We start from the raw sequence: 14,767 nt of genomic DNA on the forward strand, positions 1-14,767 counted from the left end.
CATAGAGAGAGAGAGACTAGAGAAACACATTATAGAGAGAGAGAGAGACTAGAGAAACACATTACAGAGAGAGAGAGAGAGAGAGAGACTAGAGAAACACATCACAGAGAGAGAGAGAGACTAGAGAGAGAGAGAGAGAGAGACTAGAGAGAGAGAGAGACGAGATAGACAGAGAAAATAGACAGAGAAACACATTACAGAGAGAGAGAGAGAGACGAGAGAGACGATAGAGAGAGACGATAGAGAGATGACAGAGAGAGACAGAGAGACGATAGAGACAGAGAGTCTGTAGCACCCAGCCTCACCCTACGCGAATCTGAAGTCAAATGTCTACTGTTTGCTAATGATCTGGTGCTTCTGTCCCCAACCAAGGAGGGCCTACAGCAGCACCTAGATCTTCTGCACAGATTCTGTCAGACCTGGACCCTGACAGACCTGGGCCCTGACAGACCTGGGCCCTGACAGACCTGGGCCCTGACAGACCTGGACCGTGTCAGACCTGGGCCCTGACAGACCTGGGCCCTGACAGACCTGGGCCCTGACAGACCTGGACCCTGACAGTAAATCTCAGTAAGACCAAAATAAGGGTGTTCCAAAAAAGGTCCAGTCACCAGGACCACAAATACAAATTCCGTCTAGACACCGCTGCCCTAGAGCACACAAAAAACTATACATACCTCGGCCTAAACATCAGCGCCACAGGTAACTTCCACAAAGCTGTGAACGATCTGAGAGACAAGGCAAGAAGGGCCTTCTATGCCATCAAAATGAGCATAGAACTCTTCATCCCAATTAGGATCTGGCTAAAGATACTTGAATAAGTCATAGAACCCATTGACCTTTATGGTTGTGAGGTCTGGGGTCCGCTCACCAACCAAGAATTCACAAAATGGGACAAACAACAAATTGAGACTCTGCATGCAGAATTCTGCAAAAATATCCTCCGTGTACAACGTAAAACACCAAATAATGCATGCAGAGCAGAATTAGGCCGATACCCGCTAATAATCAAAATCCAGAAAAGAGCTGTTAAATTCTATAACCACCTAAAAGGAAGCGATTCCCAAACCTTCCATAACAAAACCGTCACCTACAGAGAGATGAACCTGAGAAGAGTCCCCTATGCAAGCTGGTCCTGAGGCTCTGTTCACAAACACAAACACACCCCACAGAGCCCCAGGACAGCAACACAATTACACCCAACCAAATCATGAGAAAACAAAAAGATAATTACTTGACACATTGGAAAGAATTAACAAAAAAACAGAGCAAACTAGAATGCTATTTGGGCCTAAACAGAGAGTACACAGTGGCAGAATACCTGACCACTGTGACTGACCCAAACTTAAGGAAAGCTTTGACTATGTACAGACTCAGTGAACATATCCTTGCTATTGAGAAAGGCCGCTGTAGGCAGACATGGCTGTCAAGAGAAGACATGCTATGTGCTCACTGCCCACAAAATGAGGTGGAAACTGAGCTGCACTTCCTAACCTCCTGCCAAATGTATGACCATATTAGAGACATACAGTATTTCCCTCAGTTTACACAGACCCACAAAGAAATTCCACAGTGTGCAATCACAGCAGCAAGATTTGTGACCTGTTGCCACAAGAAAAGGGCAACCAGTGAAGAACATCGTTACGAAACTGTATATAGACAATTACATTTGTTGAAATGTCTATTCCTTTGGAACATGTGTGTAATGTTTACTGTACATTTTTTTGTTTACTTTGGCAGTGTAAACATGTAACATGTAAACTTGAATTGAAGAGAGAGGAAGAGAGGAGAGAGGAAGAGAGGAGAGAGGAAGCGAGGAGAGAGGAAGAGGAAGAGAGGAAGCGAGGAGAGAGGAAGAGGAGAGAGGAAGAGAGGGAAGAGGAAGAGAGGAGAGAGGAAGAGAGGAGAGGAAGAGAGGAAGCGAGGAGAGAGGACGCGAGGGGAGAGGAAGAGAGGAGAGAGGAAGAGAGAAGAGAGGAAGAGAGGAGAGAGCACACATTCAGAAAGTATTCAGACCCCTTGACTTTTCTCATGTTGTTACGTTACAGTCTCACTCTAAAATTGATTAAATTGTTTTTTTCCCTCATCCATCTACACACAATAACCACAATAATAATAATGACAAAGCAAAAATAGATTTTGAAATGTTTGCAAATGTATTACTAATAAAAAAATGGAAATATCACATTTACATAAGTGTTCAGACCCTTTACTCAGTACTTTGTTGAAGTACCTTTGGCAGTGATTACAGCCTCAAGTCTTCTTGGGTATGACTCTACAAGCTTGGGACACCTATATTTGGGGAGTTTCTCCCATTCTATGCAGTTCCTCTCAAGCTCTGTCAGGTTGGGGGGGGAGCATCGCTGCTCAGCAATTTTTAGGTCTCTCCAGAGATGTTCGATCGTGTTGAAATCCGGGCTCTGTCACTCAAGGACATTCAGAGACTTGTCCCGAAGCCACTCCTGCATTGTCTTGGCTGTGTGCTTAGGGTTGTTGTCCTGTTGGAAGGTGAACCTTCGCCCCAGTCTGAGGTCCTGAGCGCTTTGGAGCAGGTTTTCATCAAAACTCTCTCTGTACTTTGCTCCATTCATATTTCCCTTGATCCTGGCTAGTCTCCCTGTACCTGCTGCTGAAAAACATCCCCACATCATGATGCTGCCACCTCCAGCTAAAGAGTTCAATCTTGGTTTCATCAGTCCAGAGAATCTTGTTTCTCATGGTCTGAGAGTCTTTAGGTGCCTCTTGGCACACTCCAAGCGGGCTGTCATGCGCCTTTTACTGTGAACTCCATTCAAGTTGTAGAAACATCTCAAGGATGATCAATGGAAACAGGATGCACCTGAGCTCACTTTCGAGTCTCATAGCAAAGGGTCTGACTACTTATATAAATATGTATTTCTGTTTTGAATTTTTAATACATCTGCAAAAATGTCTAAAAACCATTATGGGGTATTGTGTGTAGATTGCTGAGGATTTTTTTATTTATTGAATCCATTTCAGAATAAGGCTGTAACGTAACAAAATGTGGAAAAAGTGAAGGGGTCTGAATAATTCCCTAATGCACTGTATGCACAAACAACAACAAGCAAGGTTACACTCAAATCTGAGATTCATACACACACACACACACACACATGTATAGAAACACAAACACACGTATAGAAACACAAACACACACGTGTAGAAACACAAACACACACACACGTGTATAGAATCACATGTATAGAAACACACACACAGACACATGTATAGAAACACACACACAGACACATGTATAGAAACACACACACACATATCCAGAAACACACACACAGACACATGTATAGAAACACACACACAGACACGTATAGACACACACACAGGTGATTTGCGACTTCTTGAGAAACCAAATTAGAATTCAGATAAACAAACAAACAACTGCCTCATATCAAGGTTGTGACTAGATGGAGAACAGCTATGGACCAAAGACAGGTTAACAGAGAATTTTATCTAACCATTTTTCTGACCTTCTTAACCTAATTCTCCTAACCTGCTAAGAACAATTCACTTCCTTCCATAGCTCCATACCATTTAGTCAAAACATCATATACAGTGGGGCAAAAAAGTATTTAGTCAGCCACCAATTGTGCAAGTTCTCCCACTTAAAAAGATGAGAGAGGCCTGTAATTTTCATCATAGGTACACTTCAACTGTGACAGACAAAATCAGAAAAAGAAATCCAGAAAATCACATTGTAGGATTTTTAATTAATTTATTTGCAAATTATGGTGGAAAATAAGTATTTGGTCAATAACAAAAATGTCTCAATACTTTGTTATATACCCTTTGTTGGCAATGACAGAGGTCAAACGTTTTCTGTAAGTCTTCACAAGGTTTTCACACACTGTTGCTGGTATTTTGTCCCATTCCTCCATGCAGATCTCCTCTAGAGCAGTGATGTTTTGGGGCAGTTGCTGGGCAACACAGACTTTCAACTCCCTCCAAAGATTTTCTATGGTGTTGAGATCTGGAGACTGGCTAGGCCACTCCAGGACCTTGAAATGCTTCTTACGAAGCCACTCCTTCGTTGCCCGGGCGGTGTGTTTGGGATCATTGTCATGCTGAAAGTCACAGCCACGTTTCATCTTCAATGCCCTTGCTGATGGAAGGAGGTTTTCACTCAAAATCTCACGATACATGGCCCCATTCATTCTTTCCTTTACACGGATCAGTCGTCCTGGTCTCTTTGCAGAAAAACAGCCCCAAAGCATGATGTTTCCACCCCCATGCTTCACAGTAGGTATGGTGTTCTTTGGATGCAACTCAGCATTCTTTGTCCTCCAAACACGCAAGTTGAGTTTTTACCAAAAAGTTATATTTTGGTTTCATCTGACCATATGACATTCTCCCAATCTTCTTCTGGATCATCCAAATGCTCTCTAGCAAACTTCAGACGGGCCTGGACTTGTACTGGCTTAAGCAGGGGGACACGTCTGGCACTGCAGGATTTGAATCCCTGGCGGCGTAGTGTGTTACTGATGGTAGGCTTTGTTACTTTGGTCCCAGCTCTCTGCAGGTCATTCACTAGGTCCCCCCGTGTGGTTCTGGGATTTTTGCTCACCGTTCTTGTGATCATTTTGACCCCACGGGGTGAGATCTTGTGTGGAGCCCCAGATCGAGGGAGATTATCAGTGGTCTTGTATGTCTTCCATTTCCTAATAATTGCTCCCACAGTTGATTTCTTCAAACCAAGCTGCTTACCTAGCAGGTCTACAATTGTGTTTCTGGTGTCCTTTGACAGCTCTTTGGTCTTGGCCATAGTGGAGTTTGGAGTGTGACTGTTTGAGGTGGGAGAACTTGCACAATTGGTGGCTGACTAAATACTTTTTTGCCCCACTGTACATGCCTGCAGTTGTCCTCTGGTCTCTAAATGTTGTGTTAGTTTGTGTCTGGTTCTGTTTGATGTGTCCAATAAGGAGGTTCTGTTTGATGTCTCCAATAAGGAGGTTCTGTTTGATGTCTCCAATAAGGAGGTTCTGTTTGATGTGTTCCAGAGTGAAAGATGTGTGCAATAAGGAGGTTCTGTTTGATGTGTTCCAGAGTGAAAGATGTCTCCAATAAGGAGGTTCTGTTTGATGTGTTCCAGAGTGAAAGATGTGTCCAATAAGGAGGTTCTGTTTGATGTGTTCCAGAGTGAAAGATGTCTCCAATAAGGAGGTTCTGTTTGATGTGTTCCAGAGTGAAAGATGTGTCCAATAAGGAGGTTCTGTTTGATGTGTTCCAGAGTGAAAGATGTGTCCAATAAGAGGTTCTGTTTGATGTGTTCCAGAGTGAAAGATGTCTCCAAAAAGGAGATTCTGTTTGATGTGTCCAATAAGGAGGTTATGTTTGATGTGTTCCAGAGTGAAAGATGTCTCCAATAAGGAGGTTATGTTTGATATCTCCAATAAGAGGTTCTGTTTGATGTGTTCCAGAGTGAAAGATGTGTCCAATAAGGAGGTTCTGTTTGATGTGTTCCAGAGTGAAAGATGTCTCCAATAAGGAGGTTATGTTTGATATCTCCAATAAGAGGTTCTGTTTGATGTGTTCCAGAGTGAAAGATGTGTCCAATAAGAGGTTCTGTTTGATGTGTTCCAGAGTGAAAGTTGTATCCAATAAGGAGGTTCTGTTTGATGTGTTCCAGAGTGAAAGATGTGTCCAATAAGAGGTTCTGTTTGATGTGTTCCAGAGTGAAAGATGTGTCCAATAAGGAGGTTCTGTTTGATGTGTTCCAGAGTGAAAGATGTGTCCAATAAGGAGGTTCTGTTTGATGTGTTCCAGAGTGAAAGATGTGTCCAATAAGGAGGTTCTGTTTGATGTGTTCCAGAGTGAAAGATGTGTCCAATAAGGAGGTTCTGTTTGATGTGTTCCAGAGTGAAAGATGTCTACAATAAGGAGGTTCTGTTTGATGTCTCCAATAAGGAGGTTCTGTTTGATGTGTTCCAGAGTGAAAGATGTATCCAATAAGGAGGTTCTGTTTGATGTCTCCAATAAGGAGGTTCTGTTTGATGTGTTCCAGAGTGAAAGATGTGTCCAATAAGGAGGTTCTGTTTGATGTGTTCCAGAGTGAAAGATGTGTCCAATAAGGAGGTTATGTTTGATGTGTTCCAGAGTGAAAGATGTCTCCAATAAGGAGGTTCTGTTTGATGTGTTCCAGAGTGAAAGATGTGTGCAATAAGGAGGTTCTGTTTGATGTGTTCCAGAGTGAAAGATGTCTCCAATAAGGAGGTTCTGTTTGATGTGTTCCAGAGTGAAAGATGTGTCCAATAAGGAGGTTCTGTTTGATGTGTTCCAGAGTGAAAGATGTCTCCAATAAGGAGGTTCTGTTTGATGTGTTCCAGAGTGAAAGATGTGTCCAATAAGGAGGTTCTGTTTGATATGTTCCAGAGTGAAAGATGTGTCCAATAAGAGGTTCTGTTTTATGTGTTCCAGAGTGAAAGATGTCTCCAAAAAGGAGATTCTGTTTGATGTGTCCAATAAGGAGGTTATGTTTGATGTGTTCCAGAGTGAAAGATGTCTCCAATAAGGAGGTTATGTTTGATATCTCCAATAAGAGGTTCTGTTTGATGTGTTCCAGAGTGAAAGATGTGTCCAATAAGGAGGTTCTGTTTGATGTGTTCCAGAGTGAAAGATGTCTCCAATAAGGAGGTTATGTTTGATATCTCCAATAAGAGGTTCTGTTTGATGTGTTCCAGAGTGAAAGATGTGTCCAATAAGAGGTTCTGTTTGATGTGTTCCAGAGTGAAAGTTGTATCCAATAAGGAGGTTCTGTTTGATGTGTTCCAGAGTGAAAGATGTGTCTAATAAGAGGTTCTGTTTGATGTGTTCCAGAGTGAAAGATGTGTCCAATAAGGAGGTTCTGTTTGATGTGTTCCAGAGTGAAAGATGTGTCCAATAAGGAGGTTCTGTTTGATGTGTTCCAGAGTGAAAGATGTGTCCAATAAGGAGGTTCTGTTTGATGTGTTCCAGAGTGAAAGATGTGTCCAATAAGGAGGTTCTGTTTGATGTGTTCCAGAGTGAAAGATGTGTCCAATAAGGAGGTTCTGTTTGATGTGTTCCAGAGTGAAAGATGTCTACAATAAGGAGGTTCTGTTTGATGTCTCCAATAAGGAGGTTCTGTTTGATGTGTTCCAGAGTGAAAGATGTCTCCAATAAGGAGGTTCTGTTTGATGTGTTCCAGAGTGAAAGATGTGTCCAATAAGGAGGTTCTGTTTGATGTGTTCCAGAGTGAAAGATGTCTCCAATAAGGAGGTTCTGTTTGATGTGTTCCAGAGTGAAAGATGTGTCCAATAAGGAGGTTCTGTTTGATATGTTCCAGAGTGAAAGATGTGTCCAATAAGGAGGTTCTGTTTGATGTGTTCCAGAGTGAAAGATGTGTCCAATAAGAGGTTCTGTTTGATGTGTTCCAGAGTGAAAGTTGTATCCAATAAGAGGTTCTGTTTGATGTGTTCCAGAGTGAAAGATGTGTCCAATAAGGAGGTTCTGTTTGATGTGTTCCAGAGTGAAAGATGTGTCCAATAAGGAGGTTCTGTTTGATGTGTTCCAGAGTGAAAGATGTGTCCAATAAGGAGGTTCTGTTTGATGTGTTCCAGAGTGAAAGATGTGTCCAATAAGGAGGTTCTGTTTGATGTGTTCCAGAGTGAAAGATGTCTACAATAAGGAGGTTCTGTTTGATGTCTCCAATAAGGAGGTTCTGTTTGATGTGTTCCAGAGTGAAAGATGTATCCAATAAGGAGGTTCTGTTTGATGTCTCCAATAAGGAGGTTCTGTTTGATGTGTTCCAGAGTGAAAGATGTGTCCAATAAGGAGGTTCTGTTTGATGTGTTCCAGAGTGAAAGATGTGTGCAATAAGGAGGTTCTGTTTGATGTGTTCCAGAGTGAAAGATGTCTCCAATAAGGAGGTTCTGTTTGATGTGTTCCAGAGTTAAAGATGTGTCCAATAAGGAGGTTCTGTTTGATGTGTTCCAGAGTGAAAGATGTGTCCAATAAGGAGGTTATGTTTGATGTGTTCCAGAGTGAAAGATGTCTCCAATAAGGAGGTTCTGTTTGATGTGTTCCAGAGTGAAAGATGTGTCCAATAAGGAGGTTCTGTTTGATGTGTTCCAGAGTGAAAAATGTGTCCAATAAGGAGGTTATGTTTGATGTGTTCCAGAGTGAAAGATGTCTCCAATAAGGAGGTTCTGTTTGATGTGTTCCAGAGTGAAAGATGTGTCCAATAAGGAGGTTCTGTTTGATGTGTTCCAGAGTGAAAGATGTCTCCAATAAGGAGGTTCTGTTTGATGTGTTCCAGAGTGAAAGATGTGTCCAATAAGGAGGTTCTGTTTGATGTGTTCCAGAGTGAAAGATGTCTCCAATAAGGAGGTTATGTTTGATGTGTTCCAGAGTGAAAGATGTCTCCAATAAGGAGGTTATGTTTGATGTGTTCCAGAGTGAAAGATGTCTCCAATAAGGAGGTTCTGTTTGATGTCTCCAATAAGGAGGTTCTGTTTGATGTGTTCCAGAGTGAAAGATGTCTCCAATAAGGAGGTTCTGTTTGATGTGTCCAATAAGGAGGTTATGTTTGATGTGTTCCAGAGTGAAAGATGTCTACAATAAGGAGGTTCTGTTTGATGTCTCCAATAAGGAGGTTCTGTTTGATGTGTTCCAGAGTGAAAGATGTATCCAATAAGGAGGTTCTGTTTGATGTCTCCAATAAGGAGGTTCTGTTTGATGTGTTCCAGAGTGAAAGATGTGTCCAATAAGAGGTTCTGTTTGATGTCTCCAATAAGGAGGTTCTGTTTGATGTGTTCCAGAGTGAAAGATGTGTCCAATAAGAGGTTCTGTTTGATGTCTCCAATAAGGAGGTTATGTTTGATGTGTTCCAGAGTGAAAGATGTGTCCAATAAGGAGGTTCTGTTTGATGTGTTCCAGAGTGAAAGATGTGTCCAATAAGGAGGTTCTGTTTGATGTGTCCAATAAGGAGGTTCTGTTTGATGTGTCCAATAAGAGGTTCTGTTTGATGTGTTCCAGAGTGAAAGATGTGTCCAATAAGAGGTTCTGTTTGATGTGTTCCAGAGTGAAAGATGTGTCCAATAAGGAGGTTCTGTTTGATGTGTTCCCGAGTGAAAGATGTGTCCAATAAGGAGGTTCTGTTTGATGTGTTCCAGAGTGAAAGATGTGTCCAATAAGGAGGTTCTGTTTGATGTGTTCCAGAGTGAAATATGTGTCCAATAAGAGGTTCTGTTTGATGTGTTCCAGAGTGAAAGATGTGTCCAATAAGGAGGTTCTGTTTGATGTGTTCCAGAGTGAAAGATGTCTCCAATAAGGAGGTTCTGTTTGATGTGTTCCAGAGTGAAAGATGTGTCCAATAAGAGGTTCTGTTTGATGTGTTCCAGAGTGAAAGATGTATCCAATAAGGAGGTTCTGTTTGATGTGTTCCAGAGTGAAAGATGTATCCAATAAGGAGGTTCTGTTTGATGTGTTCCAGAGTGAAAGATGTATCCAATAAGGAGGTTCTGTTTGATGTGTTCCAGAGTGAAAGATGTGTCCAATAAGGAGGTTCTGGGGATCCTGGTGTCCTACAGAGTCAAGGTCAAACTAGTGGTGTCTCGCGGAGGGTGCGTTACACACACACACACACACACACACACACACACACGCTCAAACTAGTGTTATCCCACGGAGGGTAGGCTGCATCTTTGCTCCTACACTGTCTAACATAGATTTATGTAGTGGTTGTAAGTGAATGTTTCCACCTGGATTACGCTGGAATGTTCTCTGGGTATCAGTTCATCTCTGCCTAATGTGTTTTCTGGCACAGGTCCAACATAACTGTGTGTGCTCTGTACAGGGATGTCTCGGTGGAGCTGCCTTTTGTTCTAATGCACCCCAAACCCTCTGACCTACCCATCTCCAGACCTCAATCAGGTACAGACCAATGTGTGTTCAATGGAGAAACATATGTTTTAGAAAAGTGTTTTTTGGGAATATTTACCTGTTTTGAAATGCCATTACTTTCCACCCACAGTCGTCCCAGAAACAGATGCCCCAGTTGGCAGTAACCTGATAGAGTTTGAGACAAAGTAAGAGAGAGAAAGTGTTTGTGTATCTCAAATTTAAATGTCACCTTGTTTGTTGAACACAATTTTAATCTCTCTTCCTCCTTCTCCCTCCCTTCATCGCTCCTCCATCTCTCTGTCAGTAATTTCTCTCAGGATGATGACTTTGTGTTCGAGGACTTTGCCCGTCTGCGGCTGAAAGGAACGAAGGACGATAAGGATGAGGATGACCACTTGTGCTAGCTCTCCCTCCCCCAGGATCATGCACCTGAACCTGGGGAGAGGTGCCAGGCGAGTCCCTGGTCTCATGTTGTCTCCAGGCCAGTAGGCTCAACTTCAGAAAGGGGGAGCAGGAGCACTCATATGTATTCTATTTTTCACCCCCCCCCCCCTCTACTTCTTCTTCTCCTTCTTCTTCTCTCTTCTTTCTTGTACATCTTTGATGGGATTTTCCATTTCTACGAGTTTGTTTTGTCACGAGTTTGTTTGAGAAACAGAGAGAATGAAGGATGAAACAGAGATAATGAGAGAGAGAGATGGAGGGATTTATAGGAGTGTCGAGTCCACAGTCTCTGTTTTAGGAAATCCTTCTATATGTTTTGGATCCATTCTTTGATTCAGGGTTGATGTTCTATATGCTCTATAGGTCCCAGCTTTATAAGAACTGGGTAGACAGACAGATATACATTTGTCATTATTTACATGATTGAATACCATGTACCTAAGGTTGCAAAATTCCCCAAATTCCCAGATTTTCCCAAAATTCTGGTCAGAAGAATCTGGATTTCCAACTTATTCTCCCCTGATTCTGGGAATCTTCCATCCAAGATCCAACCAAGATTTCTGGTAAAACCTGGGAATTTTGAGGAAAGTTTGGGGAATTTAGGCAATCCTATATGTAACTGTAATGTACAGGACTGCGATGCTGCACAACTACTTAGAGGGAACATGAGTTTAATAGTTGAGTTAATTACATTGTTATGACATAGTTATAACCAGTTATTACACTGTAATTATATTGTTGTTATTACACCTTTACCTTATCCTTGACACCCATTATACCCACTATGTAACTCAATACTTTACCCCTTTATGGCAAGTGTGAAACGATTACATATCCTCACAGTGAGGGAGTGAGTGTGTAAGTGTCCTGTGTGTGCAGTGCACTTAGTTATTGTCGCGGGGTGTAAAGTGTACTTACAGTCAGCTACAGTGAGCGTCTCAGTGTAGTTAAGTTACACTGAGGGTGTGAGTGTGATGCAGTCAGCGTGAGGATGCAGGTGATTGTATGTACAGACAGTGTATTCTGTTAAGGACTACATAGGAGACTTCAGGCAGCAGAACCTACACACACACCCTACATTCAGCGGATGCCATGAACTATTTTTTCACGTTCATGATTTGCCCAAAGTCATTTTCTTGGTAGGTCAGGTGGCAGTTGGATCGAACCCAACTGTCAATAAGATCAGGGCTCATGTCTATGACGATAGCCTACTGTACTGTACTGGGCCAATTATAAAGCTGTGGTTTTCGAGAGGAGTAGGAGTGCTGATCTAGGATCAGGTCCCCCCGTCAATATAATCTTATTCATTTTGATCGACCAGGTCAACCAGGTAGATCAGGTCGACCAGATCGACCAGGTAGATCAGCCAAGGATATTTTTTTGACAGCTCACAAAGGGTGCCCCCTGGTGTTTGAAGCTGTAGTCTTCTGCAGGTCTATTAATAGAGTATTTAAAGGAGGTTGTAGGTGGAAGTTCCCCCTCCACTGATACAGGGTAAGATTCTTTTAGTGTAGGGCAGCGGTTCTCAAACATGGTCCTCTGGATCCAAAGGGGTACATGTTTTGTTTTTTGCCCCAGCACTACACAGCTGATTCAAATGATCAAAGCTTGATGATTAGTTGATTATTTGAATCAGCTGTGTAGTGCTGGGGGAAAACCCAAAGCGTGCTCCCAGAGGTGCCCCGGGACTGAGTTTGGGAAACCCTGGTGTAGGGTAATCTGATCCTAGATCTGTGGTTAGGGAGTGACTTCTACCTCAATTGTGTGAAGTTTAACATTGACCAACCTCTTAAACCTACCAGCATCCAACTTAAGCCTCAATCATCAGAATCACCAATGTAGGGAGCAGGGGAAAGGGGGGTGGGAGGAAAGGGGTGGGAGTAAAGGGGTGGGATGAAAGGGGTGGGAGGGAAGGGGTGGGAGGTAAGGGGTGGGAGATAAGGGGTGGGATGAAAGGGGTGGGAGGAAAGGGGTGGGGGAGAAGGGGTGGGAGGGAAGGGGTGGGAGGAAAGGGGGTTGGGAGGAAAGGGGTGAGAGGGAAGGGGGTTGGGAGGTAAGGGGTGGGAGATAAGGGGGTTGGGAGGAAAGGGGTGGGGGAGAAGGGGTGGGAGGGAAGGGGTGGGAGGAAAGGGGGTTGGGAGGAAAGGGGTGAGAGGGAAGGGGTGGGGGGGAAGGGGTGGGAGCCAAGGGGTGGGAGATAAGGGGTGGGAGGGAAATTAATGGAGAAAAAAAACGTTTTATTTTTGTTGTAATAATCGCCAGAGATATATACGTACTTAAATGTTGCCATTATTTGTATTTTTATTCCTAAGACATTGTTTTATTTTTTATTATTAAAAAGTCATAGGTGATAGGTGATATGAACCAACTGCTGTAAATATTCATACTGTTGCGTTCAACTCAACAGCCAATAGGTGTTCACTATAGAACACTGCAGTCCAATGACCGAGCACAGTTTATAGGATAATCAGTCACAGAATCCACCGTTTATAGGATAATCAGTCACAGAATCCACCGTTTATAGGATAATCAGTCACAGAATCCCACAGTTTATAGGATAATCAGTCACAGAATCCCAGTTTATAGGATAATAAATCACAGAATCCCAGTTTATAGGATAATCAGTCACAGAATCCAAGTTTATAGGATAATCAGTCACAGAATCCCACAGTTTATAGGATAATCAGTCACAGAATCCCACAGTTTATAGGATAATCAGTCACAGAATCCCAGTCTATAGGATGATCAGTCACAGAATCCCAGTTTATAGGATAACCAGTCATAGAATCCCAGTTTATAGGATAATCAGTCACAGAATCCCAGTTTATAGGATAATCAGTCACAGAATCCCACGGTTTATAGGATAATCAGTCACAGAATCCCAAATCCAGGTTCTCAAGGACCCCTTAGTATGCTGGTCTTAGTTCTGAAACTTTTTCATTCAGTCAGTTAACTTACAATTATCTATCGACTTAATTTAAACATACTTCATCAATTGAATGTAGTTTCATAAGTCCACTTTAAGTTTGATAAATAAGTTCTGTTTTGAATTGTATAGGAAATCAGAATAACCAGGGGCCCCTCGGGACCAGAATATGAAAAGATGGGCTACTACTGTATCATCTAGATTGTAGACACTTCATAGGCTATTACAGAGTACTTTGCAGTCAGTTATGGGTATATTGTATGTCTGTAAAGGTGTTTAGGTGCAGAATGAAGATAGATAGGGAGGATTGATTGATCGATTGACACTTGGCTCATTTATCAGATTGGAAAGGGGAAACCTACCCACCTAATGTACCATTTCCAAGCGGGACAAGCATCAACTATGGCATGCCAAGAGGAACAAATGACTAAGCCAGCAAATGCAATGTAACAACACTGATCACCTCTTCTTATGAAAAGTGTTGTATTGATTGTAGCCGTCGCCATTTTGGTTCAATGACAATAATGTTATTTTTTAACATGAAATGTGTGGCCTCATTCAACTTGTGTAAACCCATCAACAATTGTCCATGGTTAATGAGATTTATATTGATAGTCACAAGAACAAACAATATTGCACATTCGTTTTTACCCCTTTGAATGCACCATACTGTTACTAACACCCAGATGATGACGTCATAGGAACAGGGTGTAATCGTAGAAAGAGAATTTCTAGAATTGACATCTCCATTCAAGTCATGTTTATTTCCCTTCTTGTAATTATATTTCTATGGGTGTGATGACAATCACAACACACTAGTCATGAAGCTTCACAATTAGGTTATAAAGGTTCAGAAGGTAATAAACGTCACACTGTGTTCATGTTGTGAATGGATCGACGCATGGCATTCTAAAAATGCAGTGTCTTAAAACATTATGAACAATTTAGTGATGTAGAACATTCAGAACCTCTCTTAGGGACCATGTAAATGTTACAATGAGCTATTTTGTATTTAAAGTGGCCTCTTATGAAGCAGTGTGCCTTATGAACCTTCATAGCACCCTTATAAACAGCCACAATGGATGATGAAACTGTGTAAAGGAAATAAGGCATGAAAGGCTGTCATATATTGATGATGTCACAGCTAAGGGGGCCTCTTGTGGCTGCTTTAATATTCAGTTATATCATGTTTTATGACTGCATCATAAGGTGCTATGAATGTTTATAAGGCATTATAAGACTTTGCAAGAAACCACTTCAGGTAGTTGTGTTACCAGATTTTCCTTTGTTTGTCAATCTGAAGGGTGATTGTCTTCGTCGGTCTATAAACCGGTCAAGTGTAGCGAAAAAAAAAAAAAAATTAAAGTGGAAGTTCAGTATTTCACAACTTAACCGTGGATTAGTTTCCCCATAGACTACTTTTAGGTTGAGGAACCATCTAAAACACTCAGTAAAATACTTACCTTCCCCTTTAAAAACAAAGATCTTCTATTTTTTTCCCCC

General features: G+C 41.9%; 1 protein-coding gene across 1 annotated transcript in view; it reads left to right on the plus strand.

The window, feature by feature from the left end:
• Positions 1–11,327, plus strand: part of LOC109882631 (beta-arrestin-2) — a 90,740-nt gene extending 79,413 nt beyond the window's left edge. The window contains exons 10-13 of the mRNA XM_031793075.1: positions 9,531–9,614; positions 9,848–9,924; positions 10,025–10,079; positions 10,199–11,327. Coding sequence (XP_031648935.1) covers positions 9,531–9,614; positions 9,848–9,924; positions 10,025–10,079; positions 10,199–10,298 — 316 coding nt within the window. The 3' untranslated portion in view covers positions 10,299–11,327. The remainder of the gene's footprint in view (positions 1–9,530; positions 9,615–9,847; positions 9,925–10,024; positions 10,080–10,198) is intronic.
• Positions 11,328–14,767: the final 3,440 nt, after the last annotated feature.

This window comes from Oncorhynchus kisutch, linkage group LG16, assembly GCF_002021735.2.
Source record: "Oncorhynchus kisutch isolate 150728-3 linkage group LG16, Okis_V2, whole genome shotgun sequence".
In the NCBI taxonomy this organism is placed as follows: Eukaryota; Metazoa; Chordata; class Actinopteri; order Salmoniformes; family Salmonidae; genus Oncorhynchus; species Oncorhynchus kisutch.